Raw genomic sequence first — 14,982 nt, 5'->3', positions numbered from 1 at the left:
GCTCCAGCAGCTTCTCTTTGGCTTTCGATGATTAAAAATGCTTTTGTGTAAATTATTAGCTGCAAATTCACTCTCAAAGTCATTTGTTGTTGCCGTGTTGTCGCTCATAATTCTCGCCTTGAGGTTGGCCACAGAGGCAGAGGCTCCAGCGTTGCCCCATCCTCGCTCTCTCTCTCCCTCTCTCTCGCTCATCCGATCCTCATCATCATCAATTGCGTTTCGGTGTGAAAATGATGCATGTGGCTCTGCGGTTGGTTCATTGGGATAGGAGCATGGAGGATACATGGAGGTTTCTGGTGTCGCTTCTAGCCTTTGACTTTGTCTGCTGCGCCTCGAAAATTGTCGGCGGCGGTTGCTTTTGAGCGCATAAACAAAAGCGCAGCCACCTCTTACTTCTGCTCCTAGTCCTACTGCAGCTTCGTTACCTTTTCGCTTGGTGCGGATCCTAAATTTACTTAATATTTCCATTTGCTTGTTTGATAGAATTTATGCGCGCATTCGGGCATCTTAGAGGGGCAGAGGCAGTCAGCATTCCATTCTACTGCTGCCTGGCCTCCACTCCATGACAATGACATCGAATGCGACGTAACAATATTTATTGACATTTACCGCGAGAGTAAGAAAACAAGCAAAAAAAACACACAAAGCAGCGCCTCAGAATGCAGCGACATTGCGACTAAAAGAATACCCCCTAATAACACGCTCTCTATGTGGAGCCGAGGAGGGTGTAGTGAAGGAAAGAAAATACACACAGCAAAAATAATCAGAAGCGCAGTGACATAAACAACAAAATTCCCTATTATTCTGTTTACACAAACTTTACGCTTGCCGGCGCGGATACTCGCTTGCATCTGAGAGCGTAAAATTCTAAAAATAGATTACGCTCTTTTCGTGTGCTGTGTGCTGTGTGTGTGTGCACTGCAGATGATTTCGGCTCTCTACTCATCAACGCATCGGTCGGTAGCTTGCAAAGTCCAATCCGTTTTACCGTTAGGTCAATCGGTCTGCATTGCATTCTCTGTTGTTCTCAATGTACAAAAGCGAGACCCAAGCAATGACCTAAGAGCAGGTAGGCAATTAAGTAGACAGAGAGACGGTTCAAGTCGCTTTCAATTTCGAGTCTCTCACATTTCTTATGGAAACATAAATCTGCAACTAAAATAAATACTTATTTGTATACATTAATATTTATTTTAAATACCCACTCAAAATAAGGGTAAATATAATTTCATCAAAACTGTTTCATTATTCCATCTTGATTCACCATTCAATTCCGAAATTATTCTAAGCTCTATGGATACAAGAAATTTCTGTTGCCTTTCGTCCTTCTGGCAACACTGGATATACCCCGTTTCTGGGGCAAACAGCATCAGTAGCCGCAAGAGATTCTACTGCAACATGTTGGGGCTTCTGCTGCTCCTTCCCACTCCATTCCTCCCCTCCTCTTGCTTCTGCTCTTCCTCTCGTTACCTGCTTTAACTGTCAGTTATCATTCACTCAACATTCAACAAAGAAACATTCGAATCTCTTGCTCGAAATTCAATTCCCATCCTGCAATGTCCATTCCTTCTGATGCAAATTGTGGTTACCGCTGCCTCTGCCTCTTCCTTCCCCTGTTGCTGCCTTCCTCTGTAGCCCCCGCACCTCAGCGGGTGAGTTATGGCAGCGGTTGCCGCTTAGACAGGATGTGTCTCTCTTTCAAGGCCTGCCCACTACCCAACCTCCACCCTCCCAAACCCCCAATTAAGAGTGGACATCGACACCTCCTTGCTACGACATCATTGCCTTTCTCTTTCCCACACACACACAAACACACCTGCAATAAGCAGCCGCAGCAAATTTGAAATGAAATATTTTCGATTCTGCTGTCAACATGAGTTTTGTTGACAACACATTAGCAACTGTTGCTGTTGCTGTGGCAGCCGTAGTGTGGCTCTCTGGTTGCCAGCCAGCAACATGTTGCCGCCGTTTGTGGCGACATCGAGCATTGGGGACGACGCTGGACGTTGCGCATGCGCCGCACGATTTGCAATTTGCAGCTAATTGAACGCGTGCGCAGGCGCAGTTTGTTGTCGACTCTCACGCTTCTCATACTCCCCACCAACCCCGCGCCAACTCCACTCCACACCTTCCCAACTCTGTTCAGCTCCTCGCGCTCTCCCTGTTCTCCCGCTCTCTTATTCCCGCCATAGAGCAAGCGCCGTTTTTTCTGCTACCCTGTGTGCAGTGGGTGTGATGATTAGGTAAGCGAAATGACAGAAAATGTCACCAGAGTCATGGGAAATATTTGTATAATTCGATTTACAGTCAATACCATTCAGCCCTCCATTTCTATCAATTTTCACAGGAATTCCAATAAAGTATATCTCTATTTTCCACATATTATACCTAAAATATAGGGCACTAAGCAGTTGTTACTCTAGAGACAGCTCTCCCATGTCTCGTTCAGTTAGAAAAGTGCCTGGCGACAAATGGAGAACGACATGGAAAAGCCTCCTCATGCGTGGTGTAACCTGAAACTGGAACCGACTCCCCAAGTCCCCATGTCGGCGCCTGAATCTGAATTCGAGACTCAGCCTGAGCCTGTGACTCGCTTTGGCTTTGCCTATGAATCGGAGCTTATTTCGATTTGAATTCAATGAATTTCGACAGCGACTCAGCCAGCAGCAAGCTGCAACTCGAGAGCAAGTTGCTCTCGGGGCGGCTGCAGCTTCTATTAATGGTGGTGACAACTGCAACATCAGCAGCAGCAAGCACTGCACCGAAAACAGTGGGTGGTGGCACAGCCTATGGAAGTGGACTGAATGACAGACGGGGGGTATCAATATTCCTGCAGTTCTCTAGGTTTTTTTCAGAATTCTTACACACAACAAAAAGCTAGAATTACTCAAAAATGATTTAAAAATTTGCCAAAATTATTATTTGTAGTATTTTATGTTTGAAATAATATGTGTTTTATTTTATCTAATTTCTCCATCTGGTCTGCAAGTGTTTTGGATAGAATTAAACCAATTGCTCTCTGAGCTTAAGGGCATTCTATCACGAACCGCAAATGCCCAACAATTAACCAACTGCTCCTACAAATAAGACACAAAAAATCATTCCCACAATGCCTCAATTCTCCATCATCTAACACACTCTCTCTCCATCCCTCACCCTATAAGTTCTCCTTGTTATCCATGAATTGTGTGACAGCAGGTCCACCTCCCCCCGATATTGTATCTATGCACTCGTATATCTATTCTGCGAGTGTCTGCCGTACGAATACGAATACGAATTCGACTATGTGGCTCTTGGTTTATTTATTTCTTTTTTTTGTCAAATGCCGCCTGCGGTGTTTCCATGTTGCTTCTGTTTCTGTTTTGGGGTCTTGTACGCCAATTCCGATTTCTACCTTCCTTCCACCCGCCTTGCCTTCTGGTTGGGGGGAATGCCAGTGCAATGCACTTGTCCAGCGCCCGAGCTTTGTCTGCTGTGTCTTTGGCCCCTTTTTCATGGTGTTTTTCGCTTGGTACCCCAATCTGCAATATGTTTATGCATTTCTTGCGGTCGCTTTGGCGGCCCAACAATGGCTTCTAGCCTTTTTGCCTCTGGAATGTGGCTCCATTAAATTGTGCAGCCTAATACACGATTTGTTGCTGCACCATAGCTGTTTGTTGTTGTTGTTGTTGCCTGCCGTTTTGTTTGTTGTCGCTGTTGATTAGCAATTTAATTGATTTGTAGGCAACAATTTGTCTGCCAGTACAGCGGCAGCAGCCGGTTTCCCCACAAATGCCTCATAAAATATTCATATCTCAAGATGTTGTTGGGGGTGTTTGTTCTCGAATATCCAAGCCACAATCTCATGCAAATCTCGAAGCAAAAAAAAAACATGGCGGCACGACAGAGTTAGTCAGAGAGGGAGACAGCAAGTTGGAGCCATGCAACAGGTGTGCAGGCGGCCCTTTTGGTCAGTCACAAGTTAGGTGTAGGAAAAGGTGAGGCTGCTGCAGGTATTTATAGGAAATATTATGCTCCTAGCGGAGTAATTCTATTTTTCTAGAATTTTTTACGAGTACCCTGATGTTTGCTTCTGCATTTAAAATATCTCTACACTCTTCTCTCTCTCTGTCTCCTTCCCTCAATTCTCTTTGCCTTTTGCTTTGTTTTTGTGCGCTTTTGCTGCTCATTCGGCTGACTGGCTGGCTGGCAGCCGTCTGCTGGTTATTAACCACACATTCAACAGCTACACCCATTTAATTAGAGGCCTTCTGCTTCACACACACTCTTCTCGTTGACGTTGGGCATGCCAGAGGGCAGCCATTTTGCTTCGCTGCTGCACTACTGCGGCTGCTCGTCTTCCTGGGTATAATCTTTCAGCTGCTTTTTGCTTTTATTCTTCGCTTTGTGGGTGGAGCAATACTTTCTTTCTTTCTAGTGAAATCTCAATTCCGATTTGACTAAACTTTTTTTTTATCGCTGAATGTGAATGGGAGCCACAACCCCTGGCCACTGCCCGTGTTCCCATTCCCGTCCAGTTCCCGTTTGCTGCTTATTAGCCACCGCCGTTGCCGCCGTCGCTGCGCTTTGCTTTTGCTTCGCTTCGACTGCAGGTGGCCGGCCGCCATTTGGGCCATGATTTATGCAGTGGCAAGGCATTAGAAAGGTCGTTCTCGCTCGCAGTTGCAGTTGCAGTTGTCGTCGCTTGTCGTCGTCCGTCGTGATCCAATGGCCGTGACCAAAGAATAGGAGGCGATCCGCAATCCAGCGACTCTGACTGCGACTGGTGAGGATTACAGAGCCAAAAACCCATTTGCACTGTCTGCTCAGTGTCTCTCAGGCCTCAGCGATGTCTTAATTAGGTTTTCGCTTGAAAAAACTGTCGAAAAAATGCACAGACCACGCCCACACACTCCGCTGACCCACTAATGTTGCTGCACTCTGTCTCTTTTGTTAGTCATGCCCCAATTTGTGGCGCATTTCTTGGAGAGGATTATAAATGGCAAGACATTTGTCTTGGCCACGTTAATGTGCGTCTCCCTTTGGCCAAAAAAAAAAGAAAACATCTTCGTTAGGCCGAGAAGTTCCTGGAAGAAAGTACAGTTGTGCCGGCGACGACCTACGCAAAAGTCAGACACTGACACACTCCCGAGGCGGCTTTGAGGCAAAGTTTTAGTTGGTGTAAAAAAAAGTTTATAAAATTCTTTAGTCTAAAAATCTTAATCTAAGGTCGAGTCGGGTGTGGCAGTCGCTGCTGCGGCAGCTCGTCGTTGTCTTAGCTCCTGCTGATGCTTCATTGTCACCTCCAGAAACTGCAAGTATTCCTCGTCAATGGGTGTCGCCTCCTCCTCCGCCTCGGAAGCGGAGCTCTCCTCCAGTTGCTCCTCCTGCTGCGTAGGTTGTGCCTGGCAGAGCCGCTGCACCTGCATGTGATGCCACTGGAAGAGCTGCCTGTACGTGTTGCTCCACATCTCAGCTGTTGTGGTGCCCTGTGCAATGTCTCCGCCCATGATTGATGCCGCCGCTTGCCTGGCTGCCGCTTCTTTCTGCTTTTGCTTGCGTCCGCGTCGGCTGCGCTGGCTGCTCCTTGAACGGCTTCTATTCCTCACCATCTCCAGGCGCACCTCCTGCATGTGCTCTGTGTCGTGTCGTTAATCCTGCCAAGGCATTCGTGCACACAAATTGTATTTATATTTTCCGACAATCAAACAAACAAAGCATAACAATATTAAACAGCGCTGCCAGAGAGCAGGCGGGAACAGCTGACGTTTAAGGCGTTGCCAGAGAGAGGCCACGGCAAGTGAGTGACAAAACAAAGCACAGATGGCGCAGCGCAAGCTATTGAGAGCAGAAATTGAACCATAGAGGGCGCCACCGTGACGATGTAGAGAAACTAAATGCAGATGCAAAAATGTTATGAGCTAACAGTCCGCTGTTCGAGCGTTCCAACAGTGAGCTGTTAACAACGCGGGCACAGAATGTTACACTGTGCTGTTAACAGCGCTGTTGCCTCGCTAGCGCCGCCAGGATTTTTGGCAGTTCTAGGAACTTTGACGGCAATTACGGCGGACCGGGCTGGGTAGACGGGACACCTTGTTTGGGTTAAAGTTTGAGAGAATTTTGTGGAGAAACTTTTTTAGAAGCCATCGACAGTTTTTACAGAGATGCAGCGTTCTGAATTTGCAATAAAATATTAATTAATGTTGTCATTTTTCATGGAAATGGCCTGCAATCAATTCAAATATTCACATCAATCCCTTTTCCAGCGACCATCGCTACATGCCTCAATGACTTCAATTTACTTTTGCTGCTTTCCGAGCACTTCTACACCCCTCTCACTTGGCAAAAGGGCAAACTCCAAATCCAAAGCCAAAGCCAATCCCTGCCAGAACCAGTGCTAGAGCCAAAGGCAGTGGCAGAGTCCAGCCAGCCAACGTGCATCAAAATGTTTTGTTTTTCTTGCAAATTCAAATCCCGTGCTTATAAATATCGGTCGATCGGTCTCAAAGGAGCAAAAGGCGTAGGAGTATGGGTATGGCCTTTACCGCTGCCGCAGGGCCTGAAAACTGGACTAAGGATTAGGGCGGATCAATTTGGTTTGTGGTGCGAATGCAAATTGGCCAGCGGTACGGTTTAAATGAGGCTCAACAAAAGGCGGAAGCAGTGCATGAGTGCATCCTGCTGTGCCGGAACAACAAATGAACAAGGAAGGATATCAATGCACCAAAAGACAGAACAGTAGAGGATGAGGATGAGGAGGAGGGCGGATCGATAGCTATCATTTACCTGCTTGCAAATTTGGTTTACACCTTTTTGGGCCAATATGTTCATAAAACAATTTAGAGATTTACAAGGGGATCAACTTGAATGTGGTTCAGTGGCAGCAGGACACACGCTTCTGTATCTCCTGCTGCTGTATCTTTGTATCTCCATTCTGTAGCTGTATCTTTCGCTCGGTCCTCTGCTCGCTTGCCCTCCTAGTGGGTGTGTTTGTATTGCGGTTTAAGTGAGACGCAAGAAAAAAAAGGCGCGTGCTTATGGATATATCATCATCATCCACAATCCTCAATCCTCCCTCCCACCCATCCACCCATCAGCGAGGGAGTGGGAGAGCACTTCACATGTGTTTTCTTTGCTTTCGAGCAGGGGTGGGAGGAGATTGGCTTCGCATTTTCATTTTCGATAAAGTAATATGCGCTCTCTGATGTAATATGAAAAATATCCTACGGCCAGGATTTGCACGCACTTATTCCCTTTTAATGGACTTGGACACTCACACAGTCGCACGGCCCAGCATCGGATTTATTTTTGCATATTTTTTTTTGGCGTGTTGTGTACCAAAAAAACAGGTTTTCATTCTTGATTGAGGAACTACTTTATTTTTATGGAGCTTCAGCTTTCATTTAAGAGGCCACCAAGAGGCCAACTACCAGGATCTTTCTCGAACAAGATGCTTTTTGGGATCACTTCTTTGAGAAGTTGGTACCAAAATGACAAGTACGTCAATTGGTTTTTATGTTAAAGAATATGCTGGAATAATACCAAAAAATACTAAAAATACTGGAAATAATACTAGAAAATACTAGCATAAGTCTACAAATTCGAAATCTATTTTTCGATTTACAGAAAGAAAATATTAGACAGATAATTATAGAAAAATATTTGAAAAATTTTCAGAAAATTACTAGAAAACACTTGCTAAAATACCACTGAAAATACTAGAAAAATACCAAACCTAGGGAAAACCCTTTAGCTAATGATAATATAATAATTTGGGTACTTTCAATCTCTCATTCACAAGCAGATCCCATGTGAATGTCTTCAAGAGCTTCCACCAGAAGCAGCTCTACCTTTTGGCAGAGTTTCTGCATCTCTTTGGTGCCACTGCTGAATCACCAACACAAACGTCGAAGCAACTCGAGCAACCGCCTTGCACCACAGGGCGCAGCTGAATTGGTCCTCACTTGAGCGACATTAGAGACAATTTGCATTTTGCAGAAGATGCAAATGGATCGTGGACACACAACGACAATCAGTGGAAGTGCAGGTACAAGGCACCGCCCGCTCGCAGCGGGATCTCTGCGTGGGATTATAATTCTTAAGCAGCGGGATCAGAGCAAAGCAAAGCAAAGCCCTACTGCGGCGGGAAAAGGGTGCACGGAAAAGGACAAAAGGCCTAAGGATGGGTTGCGGGCAGGGGATGCAGGAGGCAGGACAAGTTAGTAACTCTCATTACTTTAAATGGATTTCAATTAAGTTGCAAATTGATCACGAAAACAATTGAGTCCCGTCGAGGCGTTTGAGTGGGTGCTTTGGCTCTGGCCCAAAAAGGGATGAGCATTGCTGAAGGAGGTTGAGGTTGAGGTTGAGGTTCGGGTTCGGGTTGAGGTCCTAAGCTGAACAAAAGGGCTGTACGCTAGCTGCCTGCTGTCGTTGATCCTGCTGCTGCTTGTCGCTTTTTGGTGGCTGCTTTTGCTTCTGTCGCTGCTCTTTTCCATTCATCTGCTGCTCGGGATTCCATCTGTAAGCGATACGCCCGCGAGTGGCATCTGCTGCTCCCCCGCTCCCCCGCTCGCTTGCTCCACTTCTCCCAATGACTGGCAGTTTTCCCAGTGGCAGCCAAGTGGCATAGGTCCTGCCGCTGACAGGATAACGAGATTTTTCAAGTGGCCTTCCACTTCACACCCTTTTTGGATGCGTGATACGCGGCGTTGCAGGGGCGAGGCAGTGGCAGGCAGGCAGACCGCAAATCAATCTAAATCCAGATACAAGTTCTAGATTTCACTGCCACTGCCATGTCCTTTGCGTTGTCCTGCTGCTGCATGGCTTCTGCAAAGTCTTAGCAGATTTCTCTCGCAATTAGTTGGCAGGAAATGCTGAAAAATGCGGCGTAAAAAACGATTTTCCAAGAGCTTGAACACGCACAGAAGGCTCGCAAAGGATCACAGAGGATCACAGGTTGCAAAGAAAATATTTAAAAGATCGCAAGGATCGTGAGGATCACAGGTCCCTCACAGAGTCGAAGCAATCAAATGCGCATCAGCAATCATCGGCAAAAAAAGAGAGTGAGAGAATGCGCTCTGGCGAGGCGTGTGAAGAGCAGCAAAAAAAAAGGACATGCTGCAGCAGTGGGGGGAGGTTTGGTACTGGCTTTCTTCTGTTTTGCCATACAACATGGCTTATCCCCGGCTGAGCCTTGTTGCAACGATTTGTTGCAATGGTCAATTGAATGGCGGGGCAGAAACGATCAACACAAAAAATCAGGAGAACCAGCTACCAGGCCAGGACCTTTGTTTAGGCTGTGTTTTTTAGGTGCATAGAACACGGGGATAACAGCAGAGAAAATACACAGAGAGACAGAGAGAGAGAGAGAGAGAGAGGGAGAGAGCGAAAGTAGAAGAGAAAAACAAATAGAGCCACACACGAGGCACGGTACAGCATGGCAAGGAGGTGCTGCTGCCTCCCTTCTGTATCCCTACATATTCCTGGGGCATGCCTTGCCCTCCCTACAAACAGCAATCCTTTCATTACTCGTCTGTTTCTCTCTCGTGTTTGTTTGCCAATTTGTGTTTGGCTTTGTCTGAGAGGTGACGGAAAATGTCGAAACAAGAGGGAAACAGCAGCAGCAGCAGCAGCAGGACTCCACAGAGGTCCTGGGCATTGCCTTGATTCTGATTTGTGAGATTTGTCAAGAAAGAGTTACAGCAAACAGCAGGCCAGAAAGGGACAAAAAAAAGTGAAGAAAAAACAGAGACAGAAAGAAAGCAAAGACAGAGGAACAAGGGGCAAGGGACAGAAAAAGAAAGCAGCAAAAAGAGACAGAGACAAATCACAGAGAAATCAGAGAGCAGGAGGGCAAGTCTGCATCTCGTTTCTCCTTCTAATTAATTGAGTCGAAGTAATTTTGGGTTAAGAAGGCCAAAAGTTGTGCCCTTTTCTTTTTGTTTTCCCTTCCATTTCCACTGGACAAATATTTGGGCAAGTCTTGCTGCTGCTGCTACTGCCACACAAAACATCCTTCGGGGCACATAATTTAAATTTTTAATTACGCATCAAATCAACACGCAAAAATTATGACAGGCACAGCACCACACCCCCGACAACAACTCAACCCAAAATGAGAAACAACCCATAGAAAAAACCACACAAACCGGAGCCAGCACTTTGAGCCCTTTGTGCCGCTGGTAGCCATTGTTGCAAGGACATGGCAGGGGGTTTACAATGCGAACTTTGGTTTTGCGATAGATAAGTTTGGAATGATACTTCGAGTACGTTTGTAATTGATATGGAATGATGCACATAATTTTATGAAAATTTATAGAGATATTCTCTAAGCCATTTGGCATCTATTGAGTCGGTCTTGACACATTTCTTGGAATAATTTAAAGCTCATTTCAATATTTATTCTTGCACAAAACTGGCAAGGTGCTTGCCCCAAAAAATATAGATTATGTCTCTCGTTATGCAGGGAAAACTATCTTAAATCTGGTGCGAATATTCTCACAAATTTAAATTTAATTCCTACATTTCAAACCATATATAGTTTTTAATGAATTTTACATGTTTAAAACTTACCAATTCTCCGAATTATTAATGAACAAATTATGGATTTCTATGGAGAAACGAAAAATAAAATTTACTTGAATAATTAAAAATGGAAACTTGGAATAATTGGAGCTCAAATATGGATTAAATCGATCGAAAAACTATTTATAGAATTCAGTCTAACAATTTTTGAAGACAATTTTCTAGTATTTTCCATAATTGGAGTAAATTTTAACTGGTTATTAAGCTCAAGATCAATGCAAAACTGTCTCGTAAATGGAGAAAATATACTCAGAATCTCAGATTTCATCACAAATAATATCTTGCATTCTTTGAAGCATAATTTAACATCATATTCAGTTCACATTCTTGTAGAAAATTTCGCGTTCGGCTCTCCGTTCTGTCCCTGAATGATTTCTCACTTTTGTATGCGTTTCGTGTTGTGATCTGTCATGTTTTATGAAACTGGGAGCTCCTCTTTTGCAAAGGTAATCCTGAGTTCTGGCATCCTTGAGTCCTCTGCCTCAATAGCCTTTGCTCAAATATAGCGAGAGAGAAAGAAAGAGAGCGAAATGCTGACCAAAGTGTGGCGTTGTTTACGCAAATATAAGCCCAGGGGAGAATTATCAGGCATACAGATTTCAGCAGGGGATTCAAATGCAGAGATGTGGAAAAGTGCAGCTGCTGCGCAAGAGATTTCGCTCTGCCTCTCTCTCTATAGCTCTCCCTCTCCCTCTCCCTCTTCGTGTAGAGCCTCTCTCACTCCCCTGTTTTTTGATCGTTTTTGGTCGACCATTTTGGTATTTGGCCCTCACGCCCCGCTTCCCTTCCACCGTCATTCATCCATCGGTTTTATTGCACCTTTTGTTCCTGTCTGCCCTCTCTCTCTCTCTCTCTCTCTCACTCGCTTGCCATCTCTTTCTGTGCCTCGTAATCGAAGCAATTTGCACGCTTTACGCATATCGCCAGATTAAACTTATCCCCGAATCCCTGGGCATATCCCTGGAATCCTCGTCGAATCCCTGATCCCCTGACATGATCCCTTGATGCTTGCTTGCTGGCTGCGACGTTCTCCTCTGTTCACTGCCACAAAATGAGGCAACATTGTGCCGCCGCGGCATAAAACGATATTTGGATTAAGCATTTAATTGAGGATTCAGCAGCAGCAGCAGCCAGAAACCGGTGTGACCATGCGATCTGCTGCCTTTCGGGGGGTTGCTGCTGGCGAGGATTACCACCGTGGATGGTGTATGTTGAATGCCACATGCCTTGCCCCGCGGCTTCATTAACATATCAATGTCAGTGGCAGGCTCGACTCCAGCTCCCGCCCATGGAATCCTTGAATCCCAATCTGATTTCTGATTTCTGGGTTCCGGGATTCCGGGAGCTGATTTCTGATTTCGATTTCTGGCTTCTTGCGGAAATTCGCTTAAATTTTTAACAAGACAAATACCCAAAGCACATGCCGCATGCCACACCCCCGTAGTCCCCCCCCCCCCCCCCCCCCCCCCCCCCCCCCCCCCCACACCACTACTGCTTCTCTAGGAAGCAAGCAGAAAGAGAGGGCAACAAAAGAGAGAGAGAGAGAGAGAGAGAGAGAGAGAGCGAGCGAGCGAAAGCAAAGGAAAAGGAAACTTTTCTAATTTTGCACAACTGTGGAAAATGTGGCCGCAGGGCGTGGAATGAATTTGCGGTGGCGAGATGAAAATCTCGTGGCACAGAGCAAGAATCGAAATAAAAATCGACAACAACAAAGAATGGGAAGAAAAAGTTAAAGAGCTCCTCCTGCCCCTGCCCCTGCCCCTTCCCTCCTTGCCCTTGTGGTTCAAATGGAAAAGTAGAAAAACCTTTTATTCCACAATGTTTGCTTAGTCCTTTTGCCAATTGAACTTTTTCCCGAATCGAAGAGCCAATCGAAGAGAGATATTCGTAGCAAGAAAGAAAGTTGCGAAGAGGGGGAAGGGAGTACACAATACTTAAACGCGAAAGTTAATTTAATTTTGTATTTAAAATTCAATCTACAAACTAAAACAAAAAGTGCACACAAAAAAAACCAAAACATCCATCGAAAAAAGTGTGCAAAAAATCTGTGCAGAAAGCGGAAAGGAACGAAAAAATGTGTAAGGATAAGGGAAAGGAGCGAGCCAATGTGGGTTCTGTTGGAAGGATTGCAGAATATAGGATGAGGGGCTGTAATAATTTACAGAACTAAGTGGAGCACAACTTTGAAGCTTAGTTGAGACATCTACAGCAAAGTTTTAGAAACTTTGAAACAAATCATTCTCGATGGAGTATACAAAATATCTCAATTAAACGTTTCTTGAAGCATAAATGAATGGAAATTGATAACAAAAATCATCATCGAACAAAGTTTCGTGGTTTAGAAATTCCAAAATAATTCCATAATAACGGAAACCAACTAAAAATTCGAATATTTCGTATGATTATTTATTTTTCGGCTGTGCATAAAACTGGGAGTATTGTAGAACAGCTTTAGCATCGAATAACTTCGGGTTTGTTCTCTTTTCATAGCTTTCCCCTTGACATATCACATTATAATTTCCCCAAATCCTAATAAAAAATCATCCAACTTTATTATCCCACAGCAATGACATCTTTAGCTGCCAGGCGGCTTTCCTTTTCCTATTTTCTTTCGCTTTTCCCGTCGGTTATTCCCATGTGTGTGCCGTCACATGTATGTACGAAGCTCAGTGCAAAGCCAAATAGTAAACCCCACAAAAGGGGGAGGAGGATCAGGGCATGTCCAGTGCATGTGCTGGCTCTGCTTTGGCCTCTTGCCCCTGCAGCTGCTGTGTCCTGGTTCTCTTCTGGCTGCTGCTTAATTATTCAATAATTTCTAAAAGCATTTGGCAACATTGGACGACATCAGGCCATCATCCTTTCATCCTTTTACGTGGGGGTCATGCGGAGGACTCCTCGCTGTGGCAACTGTAATCAGTAGGATACACACACAGACACACATACACACATGCAGATCCCATTCTACTCTTTCCTCCCATGTTGGTTGCTCTTTTTCACTCTTTCCCGCCTGCCAATTCTGTGACATTTGTTGTTGTGGGTGGAGCTGGGTGCCAACTGTACGCTTCATTCGCTTTACACATTGCATGTGTATGAGTGTGTGTGTGTGCCAGAGTTGCCACCACACCCTAACAGAGCTGTTGCATTTATCATTAGCAGTAAGCTTAGCTTTTGTTTTGTCCCTGCATTTTCGAAAAGCTGAGAGACGACGAACCCTGAGGGCGCCATTGGGGGATTTTGCACTTTTGTGCCCTTTTGTTTGATGTGGAAACTTTAGATTAAAATATTTTCATATGCACAAACACACACACACACACACACACACACACACACACCNTCCTATTTTCTTTCGCTTTTCCCGTCGGTTATTCCCATGTGTGTGCCGTCACATGTATGTACGAAGCTCAGTGCAAAGCCAAATAGTAAACCCCACAAAAGGGGGAGGAGGATCAGGGCATGTCCAGTGCATGTGCTGGCTCTGCTTTGGCCTCTTGCCCCTGCAGCTGCTGTGTCCTGGTTCTCTTCTGGCTGCTGCTTAATTATTCAATAATTTCTAAAAGCATTTGGCAACATTGGACGACATCAGGCCATCATCCTTTCATCCTTTTACGTGGGGGTCATGCGGAGGACTCCTCGCTGTGGCAACTGTAATCAGTAGGATACACACACAGACACACATACACACATGCAGATCCCATTCTACTCTTTCCTCCCATGTTGGTTGCTCTTTTTCACTCTTTCCCGCCTGCCAATTCTGTGACATTTGTTGTTGTGGGTGGAGCTGGGTGCCAACTGTACGCTTCATTCGCTTTACACATTGCATGTGTATGAGTGTGTGTGTGTGCCAGAGTTGCCACCACACCCTAACAGAGCTGTTGCATTTATCATTAGCAGTAAGCTTAGCTTTTGTTTTGTCCCTGCATTTTCGAAAAGCTGAGAGACGACGAACCCTGAGGGCGCCATTGGGGGATTTTGCACTTTTGTGCCCTTTTGTTTGATGTGGAAACTTTAGATTAAAATATTTTCATATGCACAAACACACACACACACACACACACACACACACACACACACACACACACACACACACACACACACACACACACACACACACACACACACACACACACACACACACACACACACACACTGCAGAGCGAGTCACCAGAGAAAGAGTGGAAGAGGGAGAGTGAGAGAATCGCCAAAAAGATGATTAGGGAGCGCGGGAGGTAGGAAGTCTTACAGCAGCTCCCACACCTTGTTCATCTTTATCTACTTCCTCCTCCCTTTTCTCCTTTCCTTTCTTTGCTTTATGTATTCCCTTCTCTGTTGCACACGCTCTTCCCCCTTTCCATGACATAAGCGAGCACACACGAAGCTTCGTCGCTACGCTTCGGTTTTACGCCGCCGCTCGAGGAT

The 14,982-nt window shown here is 45.3% G+C and overlaps 1 protein-coding gene across 1 annotated transcript; it reads right to left on the bottom strand.

The window, feature by feature from the left end:
• Nucleotides 1-5,137: 5,137 nt before the first annotated feature.
• Nucleotides 5,138-5,737, bottom strand: LOC117581872. The gene has a single exon (XM_034269334.1). It carries the CDS (start codon nucleotides 5,610-5,612, stop codon nucleotides 5,199-5,201), a length of 414 nt encoding a protein of 137 aa, XP_034125225.1. The 5' UTR covers nucleotides 5,613-5,737; the 3' UTR covers nucleotides 5,138-5,198.
• Nucleotides 5,738-14,982: the final 9,245 nt, after the last annotated feature.

The sequence above is a fragment of the Drosophila guanche genome, unplaced genomic scaffold (genome assembly GCF_900245975.1).
Source record: "Drosophila guanche unplaced genomic scaffold, DGUA_6, whole genome shotgun sequence".
NCBI classification, from domain to species: domain Eukaryota; kingdom Metazoa; phylum Arthropoda; class Insecta; order Diptera; family Drosophilidae; genus Drosophila; species Drosophila guanche.
Note: the sequence above shows the minus strand (reverse complement) of the source record. Positions and strands in the feature narration are given on the sequence as shown.

Excerpts from the sequence above, each read along its gene's own strand:
- LOC117581872 (XM_034269334.1), bottom strand. The coding sequence starts at position 5,612 with ATGCAGGAGGTGCGCCTGGAGATGGTGAGGAATAGAAGCCGTTCAAGG.